The sequence below is a fragment of the Euwallacea similis genome, chromosome 2, assembly GCF_039881205.1.
Source record: "Euwallacea similis isolate ESF13 chromosome 2, ESF131.1, whole genome shotgun sequence".
NCBI classification, from domain to species: Eukaryota; Metazoa; Arthropoda; class Insecta; order Coleoptera; family Curculionidae; genus Euwallacea; species Euwallacea similis.
The window spans coordinates 4875864-4892153 of record NC_089610.1 but is presented as its reverse complement, the minus strand read 5'-3'; the positions used below and the strand labels follow the sequence as shown (position 1 = coordinate 4892153).

General features: G+C 37.1%; 1 protein-coding gene across 2 annotated transcripts in view; it reads left to right on the top strand.

The window, feature by feature from the left end:
• dally (division abnormally delayed protein) overlaps positions 1–16290 on the top strand; it is a 108066-nt gene that overhangs the window by 22008 nt on the left and 69768 nt on the right. The window contains exon 2 of one of the 2 annotated variants that reach the window (XM_066401006.1): positions 3259–3429. The exons of the other annotated variant lie outside the window; for it this stretch is intronic. Coding sequence (XP_066257103.1) covers positions 3312–3429 — 118 coding nt within the window. The 5' untranslated portion in view covers positions 3259–3311. The remainder of the gene's footprint in view (positions 1–3258; positions 3430–16290) is intronic. 2 annotated transcript variants of the gene reach the window in all.

Sequence of the window (16290 nt, the reverse complement as noted above, 5' to 3'; positions counted from 1 at the left end):
TAGGGTCTGAAGTATTTTTAATCAAGGCCCTATTTAGACAGCCGTTCTTACAGCGTTCCGGCAAAATTTCATTGATTAAAAGAGGTTCACTGACTCTAAGACCGAGTAATTAATATTACGCAATAATTACTAACGTTGAAGCACTTAAAGCCGATAGCAATGGCAATTTTTAACTACCTATTGTAATTGGACTCGGGGAGTGAGACATAACCGTCTTTTTTAATTCATACTTGGACAATTAGGAGTAAACATAAAGCGGTTTAAAATTGCTGAAGTTTTTATCGCTTTGTGGATAGTCGTAAAACGAGAACGTTTAATGCAGTTTATTAGCTTCGTAATGCGGAATTTTTGCAATAATTATGTCTAGTAGTGTCTTTCAATAGTGCTTCAGTTGGCATTTTTAAGTGTTCTTTTGCAGTCGATCGCCACGGAACCGCTTCCGACGTTGGCCGCAAAAGGAGGGATCGCCGGTGAAAGACGGGAGTGTTGCTGTGTCAGGACACAACGATAAAAAGCAAACAACTAGACACAGATTTCAAAACAGTTACATATCAAAGATAATGGCGATAATTGAATACCTACATTTCCAACTGCACGATTAGGGCGCGAAGCGAGAATTGTTGTCAGCGTATTTTATGTATTTATGTAAAACAAAAACCAGCATTTAAACGGGGCAATAAATTACGATAATAATTTATTCCGAGATTTTCCCGTTTGTATGAACATTAATTCAGATTTTATTTACCAGGCGAAATTAACGATCGCTCTTGAACTTTCTTGAGGTATTGTTCCAGCAGGAAGATAAGACGCTTCGAGGAATTATGTGTCACTTTTAGTGTTAACTGTTCATTTCTCACAAAATGGGGCCATTGTTTCTCTAATTTGCTTCTTACCAAAGTATCTCTGTGAAAAGAAAATATTCAGTTTTCTTTGCTGCGGAAGTGCCCGGATCCATCAGGCCGGATTTATCCGCACAGGAGTGAGCTCAGAGGACGAGTCCTCTCAAGCACTTTCCTCTTTTTTTTTCCTAGCCAAATTCCCCGTCTTTTGTGTGGGAGTCCGCTCTCCGTCTCCACCACTTAGCACCACCAGCTGCAGCAGGTTTCAGATTATTATTTGCTAAAGTGATTTGTGACTTCTTGCCCCAGTAGCCCGCACTGGAACATTAGCGATGTGATAATGGTTGCTGAAAGTGTATTTTATCGCGCTGCAACACTTGAGTGAAACTCTCAAGTCTTCCAACGTCGACTTTGTTTTGATTGACTAATTTAAGAAAATGGGACGTTTTGCCTCATCACATCGACAATTCCAGAGTATTTCTCCAACTCGGGCATCTTCTGCCTGTTTTCTATACAGGGCGAATCTTAATTAGGGGCTTTCCTTTTAACACGATACAAACCTCAAAACATTAAGTAAAATCTGTATAGAATCCACGACTCTGTTTATGCTATTAGAAAAAATCTTTTTCGTCGAATTATTTCTGCGGTGTTTCCTATTCGTTCATGCAACCCTGCCGCTGTGTTAATTTCAGTGGTAAATAGCAAATTTTTCTTATCACCCCACAGATAAAGATCGCATGAATTTAGGTCTGGTGATCTCGCGGGCCATCTTATTGTTCCATTGCCACCTATCCACCTGTTAGAAAAATGGTCATTTAAAAAGTCCCGTACTTTTTCTCATATGCACATATTTCGACTGTTTATAAGATTTCGAAAAAATGTCACCTAAAGATATTGCTTCGTTTTTTGAGGTCTATGCCGTGTCAAAAGAAAAACTCCTACTTAAGATTCACCCTGTGCGGTTTCAGTGCCGAGGAGTCAAAGTGATCGAGGCAATTTTACCAAGGGGAGAATATCCTTAGGAACGATGAGAAAGGACGCATGTTACTGGTTAGTTTCTGGTATCCATGGAAATTATCTTTAACGTAGATAAAGTTGCTAGTGCTTTGGTCCGTTGGATCTAAACAACAGATAACAATTATCCGCGACACATATTAGTTACTTCACGATGAATTCGTTAGAATTGCCGAAATCCGACAGTAGTGAAAATTTTATGCGGCCTTCAATCCGCTTAGACCTCCTCAAGTGCTGCGATGCAACTTCACACGCCAAAGCCTGTAGGTGTTGATAATTAAGGAATAAGAACTCGTTGAAGAAATATTGCTAAGAGGTGCTCCGATTCAATTTTCAAGCATGATTCCATCTGTATGCTGTAAAATCTTGGCCTCCAATGTAAATTCCGAATTCTAAACGAAATTCCGACCCCAGTAGCTCATCCGTTTCGCATTTACTTTAAAGTGTGTACCTGATTTAAAATTACTTACGTCATGGGCAAGGCCTGCTTTAGGAAATCCCGTGTCTTCGGCGAAATTTTTGATCGCCGCCCTCTACCTCCGAGAAAAACCATCGACCAGGGCGGTGCACCTTCCTGGCCTGGACCGCACCCCTACCCCCTCCTTGAGCGGTGTTGGTCAGGGACATAACATGATGTGGTATGATTGCACTGCTTTTCTCTCGGAATGAAATTTTAAAATTAAACGTTATGTATAACCCACCTAAAACAAGATACGGAAGTCATTCCTCATGTCAATCATGCAAGAAAAGACTGCCTCAAAGACACCTAGAAATTCTGTTTTGTTGTGTAGTAAGTGCCTACTATGAACGTGTAGGAGTATCCTAAAACCGTATATGCACGTGGAATGACCTCACATGCATGGGGTCAAATTCCTGTTTCCTGCCTATTTATGGCGGTCCTAACAAGCTGATTATCACCTCACAAAAGCTTTTGCATCCATGTGAGAAAATTTAGAATTATTGCTAACAACGTTTATAAATAATCGTGACTGTGATTGGCATAAGTTAATTGCAGTTGTTACGATTCGTTTCATGGAAATTATGTGGATTTGCATACAATGCCAGATGATAATTAATAAGTTTGCATAAATTTGGTATTTCAGCCTAGTTATGAACTATAAATAATATAATGTTATGCGTGCGTTCGTCTAGACTTAATTATAAAATCGCTTATTTGGGATATTGCAGAATGGCTCCAAATTGGGCGTGTAATTAGCGAAACTTGTTGATTAAAGGAGTTTTGTTATTTACAAATTCGTTTTTGCATTCAGGCCCGCGTTTGGCCCCCGCGACTTTGAACTCCTTCCAATTTCCTGCGAGCTTTCCGGGGTAGCGAGGGACCGGAATTCTAGCTCTATTCCCTTTAATTCAAGGGTCTTCCGACTAATTGTATTTTTTGTTCCAGGTTAGTGAGTTCTGCGATCTTTGCGATGGAGAGTCCATCGGAACTCAACAAGCATGCATTCAACGCATCTTGCCGCGATAATAAGCAATGCAAGTCACTATAAAAGCTCTTACCATGCAAATACCATAATCATTTTAGCAATGGACCAAAGATTATGTTCAATGCGACACAGTAAGTATGCAAATTCAGCCAGTTCCATCTAGACAAGAACACGTACGTACCCTCAATCGCCCCAGACTTCATAACTGTCGTCAATTATTATTATCAGCCAACACGCAGATCTGTACAGCACGAGTGCCGTAAGAGCGTCTGAATTGTCCGGAATTATTTGAACGCCGTGCCTTAAGTTTCAGATGAGCGCCCTTTACGCTATAAACTTGCCGAAGGTATTACGGACGATTATCCCGTAAGTGGTGGTGCTAATCCTATTAAGATTCTTTGTTTTTCTAAAAATAAACTCGTTTCTGCACTTTATTAGTTTACACGATAAGCTTGTGTAGCAGATTAGCTTGGATTAATTCTTTGCTGATTGATTTACTGTCTGAAGATGTTTCCAAGATCAATTTTGTCCTCGCGCAGAATCGCTGACTCTCGCCGAGGGCGTTTAAACGTATAATATGAAATTATACAAACAAATATAAAATTATATAAACAAATATGAAATTATATAAACAAATCTAAAATTATATAAGCAAGGCAAAAATTATATAAACAAATTTAAAATTATACCTCCAGCATGTCTCGCCTTAATCTTACCCCGAGCGCGTTTGTCCCACTTACTAACCCATTCTACCTCAGATTAACCGTCTGTCTGCTGCATTTCTATTGCATTTCTATGACACACCCGCGATTATGACACGACACAAAATGTGTGCTCAAACAATACCTACAAATTAATTTCACAATCCAATTTATTTTCGAGATATCATTGTTAAGTGCACTTCAAAGCAGAGGTTCGAGTGCATGTAGTGCATATCTGCACACATGTGCATCCTTGACTTCATTTCAATTTTGCATTTCGTTAAGTGGAAGAGCTTTCCGAGGGAATAGAACGTTGTTGGCACTACTTCAGAGGGGAATATCGATATTTTAAATTGGGTCGGTAATGTAAAAGGCCGTGACATTTCTGGTATTAATGATATTAATGGATTTGTTGGGCTGCACCTTCATTGTTTCCAGGGATTATTTTGGGCTATGCACAGGTACAGAGTAGCAAAAGAGGGAGAATGGCAAAAATTGCGTTGGCCGTCAAATTCGGACAGGCCCCGTTTTGAATCCAAGTAAAATATTTTCAAAATGACGCCACTTCCGGTGTAACCGGAAGTAGCTGCCAACTTCGTTATTTTAAATGGAGTTCCCTAATTTTTTGCCATTTTCCGATTTCTCGTAAAATCTTAGTCAGTTTATATAAAATATCTTATATCTAACGTTCACCGTTTCCGAGTTATACCGGAAAATTTAAGAATTTTAACAGGTGCAAAATCCCACGAAAATAGGTATTCTGCACTGACCACTGCGAATTTTGGAATCGGTATTCTGGGACTCAAAGATGATCCAATAAGCTACGTTTTGGCGTATATCGATTTGACAAAAAGTCTTCCACAACCTCCGAAACATGCCTCCCAAGTTGCGTGACTGCAAATTTCAATAACTTGCTTATTTCATATGGAACACCCCATACCTTAAATCAATTTCGAATCTAAAATTTAATTTTGTATCAAATGTTATTAAGGTTTCCGGAGCGGATTCTGGACAGGGTGTCCCATTTGAAACAAGCAAGTTACACAACAGAGTTACACTTCGGAGGCATGTTTCAGAGGTTGTGGAAGATTTTTTGTCAAATTGATATATGGCAAAACGTAGCTTATTAGGCCCTCTTTGAACCCTAGAACATTGATTTCAGAATGTGCAGTGGTTAACGCAAAATACCGATTTATATGGAATCTTGCAGCTGTCCAAAATTTCCGGTATAATTCGGAAGCAGTAAATGTTAAACACGAAATACTTTAGATAAACTGGCCTTAAAATTTAACGAAAAATCCGAAAATTACAAAAAAATTAGAGGGTTCCGTTTAAAATAACGAAGTTGGTAGCTACTTCCGGTATAACCGGAAGTACCGTCATTTTGAAAATTCTTAACTTGGATTCAAAAAGACCAATTCCAGTCAAACATTTTCTAATGAACGGGTTGCGTGAATGACCCTGTATAGCAATAAAATGGTACGTTGATAAACCGTTGAAAAAGAATGTTCATTAGCTGTCTGGATGAGTCAGCTCCAAAACTGGATAATGGAAAATAAAAAATTCCCACTCCAGGTCAAGAAGAGGCAACTTTAGTCCGAATGCTGAAGGACCCAGAAACGAGCACCAGACGTATCTCTCTAAAGCAACGGGAGCAAATCATCAATTTCTAGACTTCTACGCAAACAGAAGCTGTTGCCATATCATTTTACGTCTGTTCAGAATTTGTTAGCAAGGCATTTTCAACCCAGAATTGATTTCTGCAATTTGTCACTCCAAAAGCAACATCACGACCCTTTGTTCTTTGCTAAAATACCGTTGGCCGACGAGGCAACATTTACAACTACGTTTAATTCAATAAGAAACAGCCATTCTTACAATACAAAAAAATCCTCATTTAATGAGAGAGCCCCACTTTCAGCATGAATTTTCAATTAATGCCTATTCATAACTTCAGAAATTTAACGGTCTCTGACTGTGAATCTGATCCCAATAAAAAACTTCAAGTTATAGAAAATGGGTACCCCAATAGAGCGAACCGGTCAGTGGTGCCTTTGTAGCACAACTGGCAGAGCGGCAGCCCGGATAAGCCGTGGTCGCTGGTTCATCAAACCGATCTGAAGGTGATGGGACTTTCTTTATCTCGAGAAAACACCTTGCTGTTTCTTAATAAGTTTCGGACGTTAAAAACTAATTTAATGAAAATTTAGTGGTACCACAATCCATTGTGATACTCCTTATATTTTTTTATAATTTTGAAATATCCATCAGCACTTCCCTGCAACCTTCCGTCCTGACTCTTGTGCTGAAAGGAACGCTGACCAATGGGATATTACTCGAACACCCTGTATATTTACAATTTATAATAAAAGTTACATCATCACATGGTCACATGAAGGTTCTCAGAAAAGTTCAGTCATGGTGATGCATTTTGAGACAATATTAATTACTGCCTATAGAATTTGCATTTTTGCCGGCAAATTGCCAGACAAGTCCCACTTCCCAGGGTGGTCAATAATTATAATTATTCTAAAAATACATCCGGTGTTTCGAAATATCGTACAAAAGGGTTCGCAGTTTTTCTTGGAAGTATTGCACCACACGCCATATTTTTTCGAATAATTGAGATTTAGCGATGCATGCGAAGTTGCATTTGCCTGTTGTTATTACACGTTTTGGCCCTGGTTCAAGGGAAAACTTCCAGGAATCGAATTTTCCAGTCTGGGAGCTGTGCCGAGGGTTAAATTTTACTGAGAACTCATCATTTTTTGTTAGTTACTGTAGGCGCTCACGCTACATAAAAATACATTCAAATGAAGCGACCAATGTCTCGAAAATTGCTATTAATTCACTGTAGGCGTGAAGAATTTTAATTATCCCCGATATGCATTATTCTCTGCGGCAAGTGGTAATTTCAACGTCCGAATGATTAATTCTCACAATAATTATTATCAAGTTGCGATCGTGTTTGTAAAATAATAAACACTTTGGCGTTTCTCTCATTCGCTCGATATTAAAACCTGAAGGTCGGATGCGCCCTGCTAATAGGACCATAATGCTTAGTTCTTACGTCCAGAAACACAAGAGAGCTTATATAAACCCTCACAATAATCAAAATTCGCACCAAGTATCTCGGCGAGATCGACACTAAATAGCGGTGGCCAAAAACATTTAAACCGGTTTTTTGGACCATCTTTGATGCTTACACCGAACTGATGTTGTGCTCACGTCAGAGCTGGATTTTTCTTTTTCGCTTAAAGAGAAAGAAAACACAATTTGAGTCAAGTGATACCAAAAGAGGAAGGCAATCCGGTTTCCCGCATAAAGATGAATAATTGGGCAAAAAACACTCTTTTGATCGCGAACTGAGAATTTACGCCATCGAAAAAATGCACGCTTCCTTCGGATTTTCAGCCGGGACTTTCGTTACCGACTTTGTCTCAGATTGGCTCTTCGGGGGAATAATGAGCAAATACTGCCCTGTATGCTAACACATGTATAAATGCATAGTCTTTGGCCCAAGTCTCAAAAAAGAACTTACCGCTCTGAATTTTTTTTTGAGGATTGAAAGCAAAGACCCCGATACTGAAGGAATGCAGTTACTTTACGACATCTGCAGTGCCAACCAGGTCTTTAGAGATCCTGTGCATGCGATTACATTGGGAGGTTGGGTGAATTATACTTAATTATTATTGTGAGATTATTACTATCAATTTCCTGGAGCTATAGAGCATGAGGTCTTATTAGAAAAAGCTATGGAATGTTATAGCAATTAAAATTTGTATGATGAGGTTGTAAGCGATTTACGCTAAAGAATCCAATAAAAGCCGAATTAGCTTAAGCTCATAAGGCAGATCGTGGGCGATGTGGGAAATCATGGAAGACCATCTTGCTAGACCACCCTGTATCTTAGTTCGCTACTACATCCTCCCTTCGCTCTTCCGCTCAGAGGTAGGCAGGCCGGTGAGAGGAGGATAAACCTAAATTATGACAAAATTGGGGACCCCGCAGTTAAGAAAATCGACGGCCTTAAGCCTTGCGAACGGGAAAATTCTCCATGTAGATAGGCTGACGACACATCGTGAAGCTCCTTCTGCACGGGATGAGCAACCAAAAATGGTCGAAGGTGAGGCAGTGCGGTAATCCCGCAAGTTCCAGAAGCCACCATGAGGCGTCATTTTCTTTGGGCGTGAATAGATGAGACTTGTAATGAATGATAAAAAGGCTGAACCCTATCGTAAACTGTGTTGAATTGCGCTTCATAATTCAAGGCCTCCAATAATTTCCTCGTGCAATTGAAAACCCTAATTGATACCATCTGATTTAAACTGTGTCAGTGATTAAGTTTAATGTTCAGCGATGCTGCATAAAATATGTGAAACCTCACACGCCACATAGTCACGCCAGCTAGAGCTACGTTTGTAAAAGGTCGTTTACTACACTGTTTATAGCTAATTCACCTGTTTATTGCAATAGCTGACTGTAATCAGGAAGTTTATACTCCGCTGGAATCATGCGGTATGTGCAAATCTACACCCCAGAGAATATGTACCCTCCATGGCAGTAATTTTGGTAATTATTTTAGGGATGCCTGTGCCCATGGAATTTGAGGAGTGAACATATCTCAGAGGACGTTTATTTATGATATAACGAAATTCATGTCGGGGAGTGTGCGTGAATGCGAAATACTACGTGAGTTTTTAACTCACCGGTAAAGTGAGGCAAATGAAAGGTGAGGTAATTTTAAGAAAAAAAAAACTTCATATAGACGTATATCTGATTTCAGTTATTTAAGGATTTAGAAGAAGAGCGGTAGCTGTCAAGTGGTTAAATCAACATTTTGGAAATAATTAGGTTGATAATGCTGGTCCAGTTTCATGGCCACCGCGATCTCCTGACTTAAATCCTTTGGATTTCTATTTATAGGGTCATATGAAACAAACTATGTATTAACAGACAATTAACACAAAAGAGCGATTGTTAGATGGAATACAGATGACTGCTGCTGATATAAAAAATCGTCCAGATAATTTTAATCCCGTTAAAAATTCATTGCTTCATCGTTGTGAAGCATGTATTCTTGCAAAAGAACATTTTGAGCAACTGCTATGATATTTTTACTTTTAACTGTCTCATTTGTGTAATTTTTAGAAATAAATAGGTAATATGCAGGAAACTTTGAAGTCTAAATCCTTAAATGATTGAAATCAGACATATGTCTATATGGAGTTTTTTTTCTTAAAATAACCTCACCTTTCATCTGCTTCACCCTATCGTTAAGCTAAAAAAACATATATAAATGTGTAAGAAGGCAGCTCCAACAGCTACAACTTTGGATGTGGGCATATGGGAAGCTGATGATAATAAAGAGATGTAGTCGGTGAAATTAAGGCAGGTGGCCATATTAATTAATAATTCTTCATACACCAGTAGGGGTTTGGGAACCATGAAGTGGCCCCCTATTCTCAGTTAAAACTAATTGAAAATAACATTTATCCTCTACTAAAAGCTCGGGGGAACACTCGTATCGTAAATAAAAATGTTAAAAAAAGTAAAATAGATGCACTTTTTTTGGTATTACGCTTTTTGGTTTTTAGTAACAATGCAATCATCGTTCCATTTACTTAAATAAATAAACATCTAATGAACAAAGGCATGCTTACATGCGTGTAAGTGAACTGCAAAATTCTCCGTATCTAATGTAGTTTTCGTGTTTTTTAATTCTCTTTTTTAAGGGTTTAAATTTTTCACCAATATAAAACCTCTCACATATGCAAGGAATTTTGTTCATCGCATTTTTTGCGTGTTCATTTTCGGTCTGTGGTTTGGACACATTATATTGATTTTGTCTCATTATAGGCTTCGAAATTGTTTAATAAATAAATAATTTCGAAACGAATTTAATCAATACATTCATCCCGACAAATGATATTAATTTGGTTAAACATAGTTTACAATGAAAAGTTAATATAAATAAATTTAATCACATGTGGGATATGGTTGTGTTCGAATAAGTTTATCTTGATTTAAACGTAATAATAACAATATTAAAATCCTTTCAGTAAACAAAGGTATCGCTACAAGTCATAATGGACTCTGTTATCTGCATGAACAAAAAATTGGGGGCCTTTAAAACAATGGGAATCGCTCTAAACTAAATAAAGACCTCACAGAAATGATAGAGACAAATTGATAAAACATACTTAAAAATATAAAAATTGCTTCAGAGATGAGGAACGATACAAATTAAGACCTCGCAACAGTCACAACAATACCACATTCTTATGGCGTCCACAAAAATAACGTACCCTGAAGCGGTATTATTAGAACCATAAATTCACCCACACATCCACTGTTAAGGTGTTTGCTAAATGTCCTAAATCCATTAGTAGCAAAGATACAAAATGTTTAAAATACTCTTCCAGTCAGCTGGAATTTGTTGTCCTGCGAAGGTAGCAAACAAAGCCGTTCGTTGCAATAATAAATTATTTACAATTGTAGTCGTTAAAACCGTGTGGATTGTGACATCCCCGATCGAAGTGTGAAGTAACCGAATCTGTCCATAACTTCATGAATAAATTAAAATCAATTATTCGGCAAGACATGCCTCGTGTAACACGTAACCAAAATTTTGCTTTAATCCCCTAACATCCCGAAACGTCCGGATATTAGGGGGTTCCCGCAGAGAAGACAGTTACTTGGTCCATACTGTATTTATTGCCGTTGTCGTAATTAAATTGAAAACGGAACTCGCTACGTTTTCAATGAGTTCGCTGTTTTTAGTAATAACAATTAAAAAAAAATCGCGGTTTAATATTAATTCTTCTAGGATCGATCGAATAGATGACTGGATATATTGGACATAATTGGATTTAAATTAAACTGCATATTTTACAAATGTTACATACAAATTATTATTAAAACAAAGGAACTAATTTTAACCCTCAATCCTACACAGATTGGCCATTAAACTCCCGGATTTAACGCAATTTATCAATGGCTGTAAAATTAGATTTTGCCTCTCAGTTCTGTACTATTTGCACACGCCGGATGCAAAACTGCGTATAGTATAGGATTAATAACCACAAAGCAGAACATCAAGCTCTGAAACTCAAGGCCTACAAAACACATGATTTCAAAATATGATAACATCAATTCATTATGCATTAACATTAATTATCTCTCTGCGTGCCTTGCGTCCATTTCATTTGCGTCAATTGAGCCATCAGCCTGAGACCGATTTTCTAAACGAACGCCCGGAAAAAATGGTTTTCGATTGCATTCCAGATTTTCGGACGAGTAGACAAATACAAGGAAACACAGATCGATTTCTTAAATCGAGAGTATTCCCTTGGGATAAACAGAAAATCAAGCATTTTTCCTCGTAATATATAAATGGCGTCACACGTCTCTTATTGTGGAGTTACCGGGAAAATATCAAACCGCTTCAAAGAAAATCAAGACGAGAAAACGAGACCAATTTATGAGTTGAGGTACGAAATTGGGTTTTTCTCGATATGGCTCGAACAAGGTGACAGATTTAGGATGAATGACCTGAGACCGTGAAGAAGTCATTTGACCTTTTACATGTTTATGGAAATGTTTATTTATTTATTTTTTTGTTAAAGAAATGTTTTCTTGTAGCCTTCGACGCCTCGTCTAATCTTCGACATGATTAAGGGCGTCAGTAAAATACTCACGTAGAAAACTGCCCTTTTGTCTCTAAGGGCTTTAAATGTAATTCCCCAATGCTGTCAGCTATATCAAATAACCAATACTGGGGCCCTACACCGTGGTCAATACTCGTCGAAAAAATATTCATCCGACGTCGCGACGCCCAGCACCCCTTATGGCTTGAGCCGGGCAAGAAATATTTTTGCTATGCCATCGGGGCCCGAGTCCCATGGCCCTTGTGTGCACACACTGTAGAAGAGTTCTAGCTACAAAATAGCAATAACTCCACGTAAAATTCTATTATTAGTTCTAGGGCTCGTCAATACAAATTCAATTCCAAAAGCGAAAAGCCGTTTTGGGACACAGCAGTAATACGTCCGAAAAAAAACAATGAAAAATCCGTAAAGCGTGAAAAGCATCCTAAAGCTCCTGAGAAAACAATGGATTTTGCCGCTTTGATTTTACTGTTCACTGTTCAATTGAGGCAGCTACGATTTATACACGTTATCGCTCTGAATCGTTCTTTATCGCACGCAGTCCACAACAAAACCTCCCCATGTCAAAATTCGAAATGTTAGGTTTTAATTAACACTATCGGGGAAAGCCTGATACCAGGGGTGACAATCGTCGCAATTAAAAATTAACTAAAAAAATCCGAAAATGTTCGATTGAAAAAGTTATTCGACGGCTTTGTGGGAATTTAATCATACATACAGGGCATAAATTAAATACGTGGCCGAACTTCAAGAGGTGATTCTGTGGGTGGTTCTAAGACGAAAAATTTATGTAAACATAGCTTCGGTAATGCTTTATTTTTGAAATACAGAGGGTCAAACGTTTTTTCAAAAATCTTTAAGTTAAAAAAAACTCCTAAATAACAAGAAGACGCAAAGTAATATCAGGTTGATGCTTGGTAATAGTTTTTATTTAGTACAAATAAATCTTTTAAGCTACAAATTGTCTCCTTTTGTTAGTGGCATGCACAGGGGTATCGCCGGAAATTTAAGAAAAATCAAACAAAAAAAGCTATTAAAACTACACTTATACTATAAATGGAACATAATTTTTATACTAAAAAAAAAACGTTTAACAATAAGTAACACGAAACTTACAATAGTTGCTGAAAATGTCCTCCTTCAACTTCAATGCAGCATTAGCTCGTCTCCACATCGATTGCCGAACACGTTGAAATATTCCCGGCGTATATCTTGTCTGATTACATGGATCCCGTGTCCGTTGGATTTAATTCTTCTTCAGTGTTGACCGAAGTTCTATAAAAGACTTTACATGCCACCGTAGGAAAAATCTGACGGATTTAAATCCGGTGGCCTGGGGGGCCATGACTGTTTGTGCGAAAAAAATATCAAAATTTGAAATAAGTCAAATAACAATAATAACCATAACTAACACTGCAAAATTTCAACAAAATCGGCTAAAGGATTATTAAGATTTCTGCGAAAAAACGACTTTAAAAAATGTACACCCTCTATTTTGAAAATGAAACATTACCGGACCTGTTAATATGAAATTTTCGTCTTAGAATCACTCAAAAAATTACCTCTTGAAGTTTGCCCACGTACTTAAATAACACCCTGTATAGAATCCACTTTAGCACTGTTTTAACCTCGTTTTATTCTTTTAAAGAGAAGAAAAATAAGAATACTGTAGGATGGAAAATTTGTTCAAGATTTTCCAAGACCATTTTTCAATTTTGACTTCCTGAAATATAGTTTCAATTCCCTGGAAACGCAGCATTTTCCCTGAATAAATGAAAGAGTTTCTGTTTTCGATATCGGGTAGCTACAGGCATTGCATCGTGTTGCTCGTGATATTTTATATTGTAAGTTTAAGTAGAATTTGTTTACTGTGAAAATTTTTATTTACCTTTCAGTTGAGAGAAAAGAAGCTCTAATTAGAATTCCTTATTTGTTCGTTGATGGATTAACGCTAGCTCTCTGTACTCGATATTGATCAGATGTGCACGTAAGTCTTGAAAACCGTACGCTTCCTGAAGTTCCCTAGGAACAGATGCAAATTTCCTTGAGCGATTAGTTAGTTCAGGTTAGTTCGGAAATCATTTTCGAATTTTGCAAAGTTCTCGAAATACTCACTCCACGGATAAGCGACCTGGTCTTTTGGGGCCCAGGGGCAGCCGACACGGTATTGTTAAACCCCGTTTGAAAGTATCGCTTGTGTTACAATGGAAATAAGTGCAAAATGAGTTGACTAATTATTATTTTTCCCTCTTAGCTGAACCTCAGGTAATTCCCCAATTCCATTTAGTACGTAGGTAGATACCAGGAATATAAAATTACCATCTTGGTGTACGCAAATACATTATAATAAATGGCGTTATAATATAAATGAGACAATTTGAGTTTCAATTAACTAAAATTAATGGTCCATTTATGCTAATTATTAATGCATAAGTACTGAGTCGACACATGCTAAATCACCCATTAACTCAAATGAAGAGTGATAGGTGAAAATCATTGCATTACACACAGGGCATGCAATTATTAATGCGGTTATTAACACAAGTGAGGACTTAATTATTAACATCACAGCTTAAGATTAATATTTTTTCGCTAGATGAGATACGGGATAATAGATTTTATCAAAGCTGAATAAATATCTATTTATCATTATTTATCGTTTCGATATTGCATTATGGACACAAAGCCAGGAAACATAATTTCATGACTCTTGAATACTTAAAATAGCCCAAAAATCTCTCTCGCTAGTGAAATATACCCCCCCCCCCCTAATGTTTTGAATTAATCGGTATCCATTAGCATAATGGAGCGACTCGTGATAGCTCCATGAAGCCCAATTATTATTTTTGCCACTGGAGGTATCGAGAGAGATTAATAATTCAAATTTAATTGATACACATGGCATTCCCTATTCCCTTTATCCTAATCTAATTCCCAATGCATGAGTTTGTCGTGATCCCGACCTGGAACGAGCCCTACAGTGAACAACGCCACATCGTTGCAACCGAATTGTTCTAACGTGGTTTATGGGGGAAATTCAATGGAATAACGGTGGAAATATATCATTCCATTTTCCATAAAAGTGAAGGTTTGTTCCACGAAATTGCCCAATCAAGTTCGAATTTTACGTGATTCGGTTTCTCTTGAAAAAGGAAGTTGAAATTTAAACCGAGTTAGAAGTCGTTTGAAGGGGGGGGGGGGGGGCTACGATGAGGGAATAACTGATATTGAAAATGAATGTTTTCCATTTATCAAAATGTTTGGCATCACAGAACGCCAATAAACCTGATTTTATGCTAAAAGGGTGAGCTGCCAATATTTGTAAATACAAGGACAGTTTTCATTGTAAACAGGTAATTCCCGCAATTTAAGGTCATACTCACCCTGGGCCCTCAAGAAACATAATAGGTCATAAAATTTCGGCAATGGTAGTGCGGGTGAACTGTACCAGTGGCGGAGCTGAAAGAAGGGGAGAGTTTGAAATTTAATTAAAAAAACTTTTTTAATTTTGTGCGATGTTCATTTAAACATAAATATTGAAAATAATAATATAACAAATTACAAGAAAAAAAATCCATAGAACATAAACATTAAATTGAAATTCAAGTATCGCGTACAAAAAGATAAAGATGTACAGGGTTCCTGGTAATTCGACGTATAAGGTAAGGAGTAAATTGAACTCATATATGCATATTCCAAAACTCATTAGATCTTGAGTTAATTCAATTTTTTTTTTAATTCGGGGTTTTAATAATTTCAGAGAGATTTTTCAAGAAAACCTTTTTGGATTTTCCATTTTCGCTGCTCGATCACTTGTCTAACATTATGATTTTACGTGTGGAATAAAATATGCCCGGAAACATTTGCATTATGTAAAGATTTTGAGTAAAAACTTTCATAAATTAATTTTCGAAGACCAGCTGCCTCAACCTCTTTTGAGCAGTTTTCAAAAAATGTTTAAAGCAAAATGCGGATAAATTACTCTAAAAACTTCATTTCAATAACTATCCAACGAGGTAGTGCATGTCCAACAAATCATTTGCGGTTCCAAAAAAATAGTCCAAATACTTTAGATGAACAATTTAATTTAAATTTGTAATTGGAAAATTTATAAAAAAATGTTGTGCGTTTGAAACTAAAAACACAAAAAAACAATGCAAGAAATACATTTTAATTAAATTACTGTTCATTCTCAAAGTGACCACTTCTATTCTGAATGCACCTTCGACATCTTCTAATTGCCGTTCTTGTTACTCTTGTCGTTAATGTATTTCTCAGCTCGTTAGCCGCGTCAATGATTCTCTGTTTTAGAGCATCAATGTTTGTTATAGGTGCAAGTAATTCTCTATACACTAACGCTTTTATTGTGCCCCAAGCGAAAAAGTCCATGGGTGTCAAGTCTGGGCTTATCATTTATTTTATGAAAGTTTGTACTCAAAATCTTTGCCTAACGCAAGTGTTTGCGAACATATTTCATTTCATACGGAAGATCATAATTTTAGACAAGTGATCGAGTAGTAAAAGTAAGAATTTAAAAAGAATTTCATGAAAAATCACTCTGATATCATTAAGACCCCGAATTAAAAAAAAATTGAAATCATTCAAAATTTAGTGAGTTTTG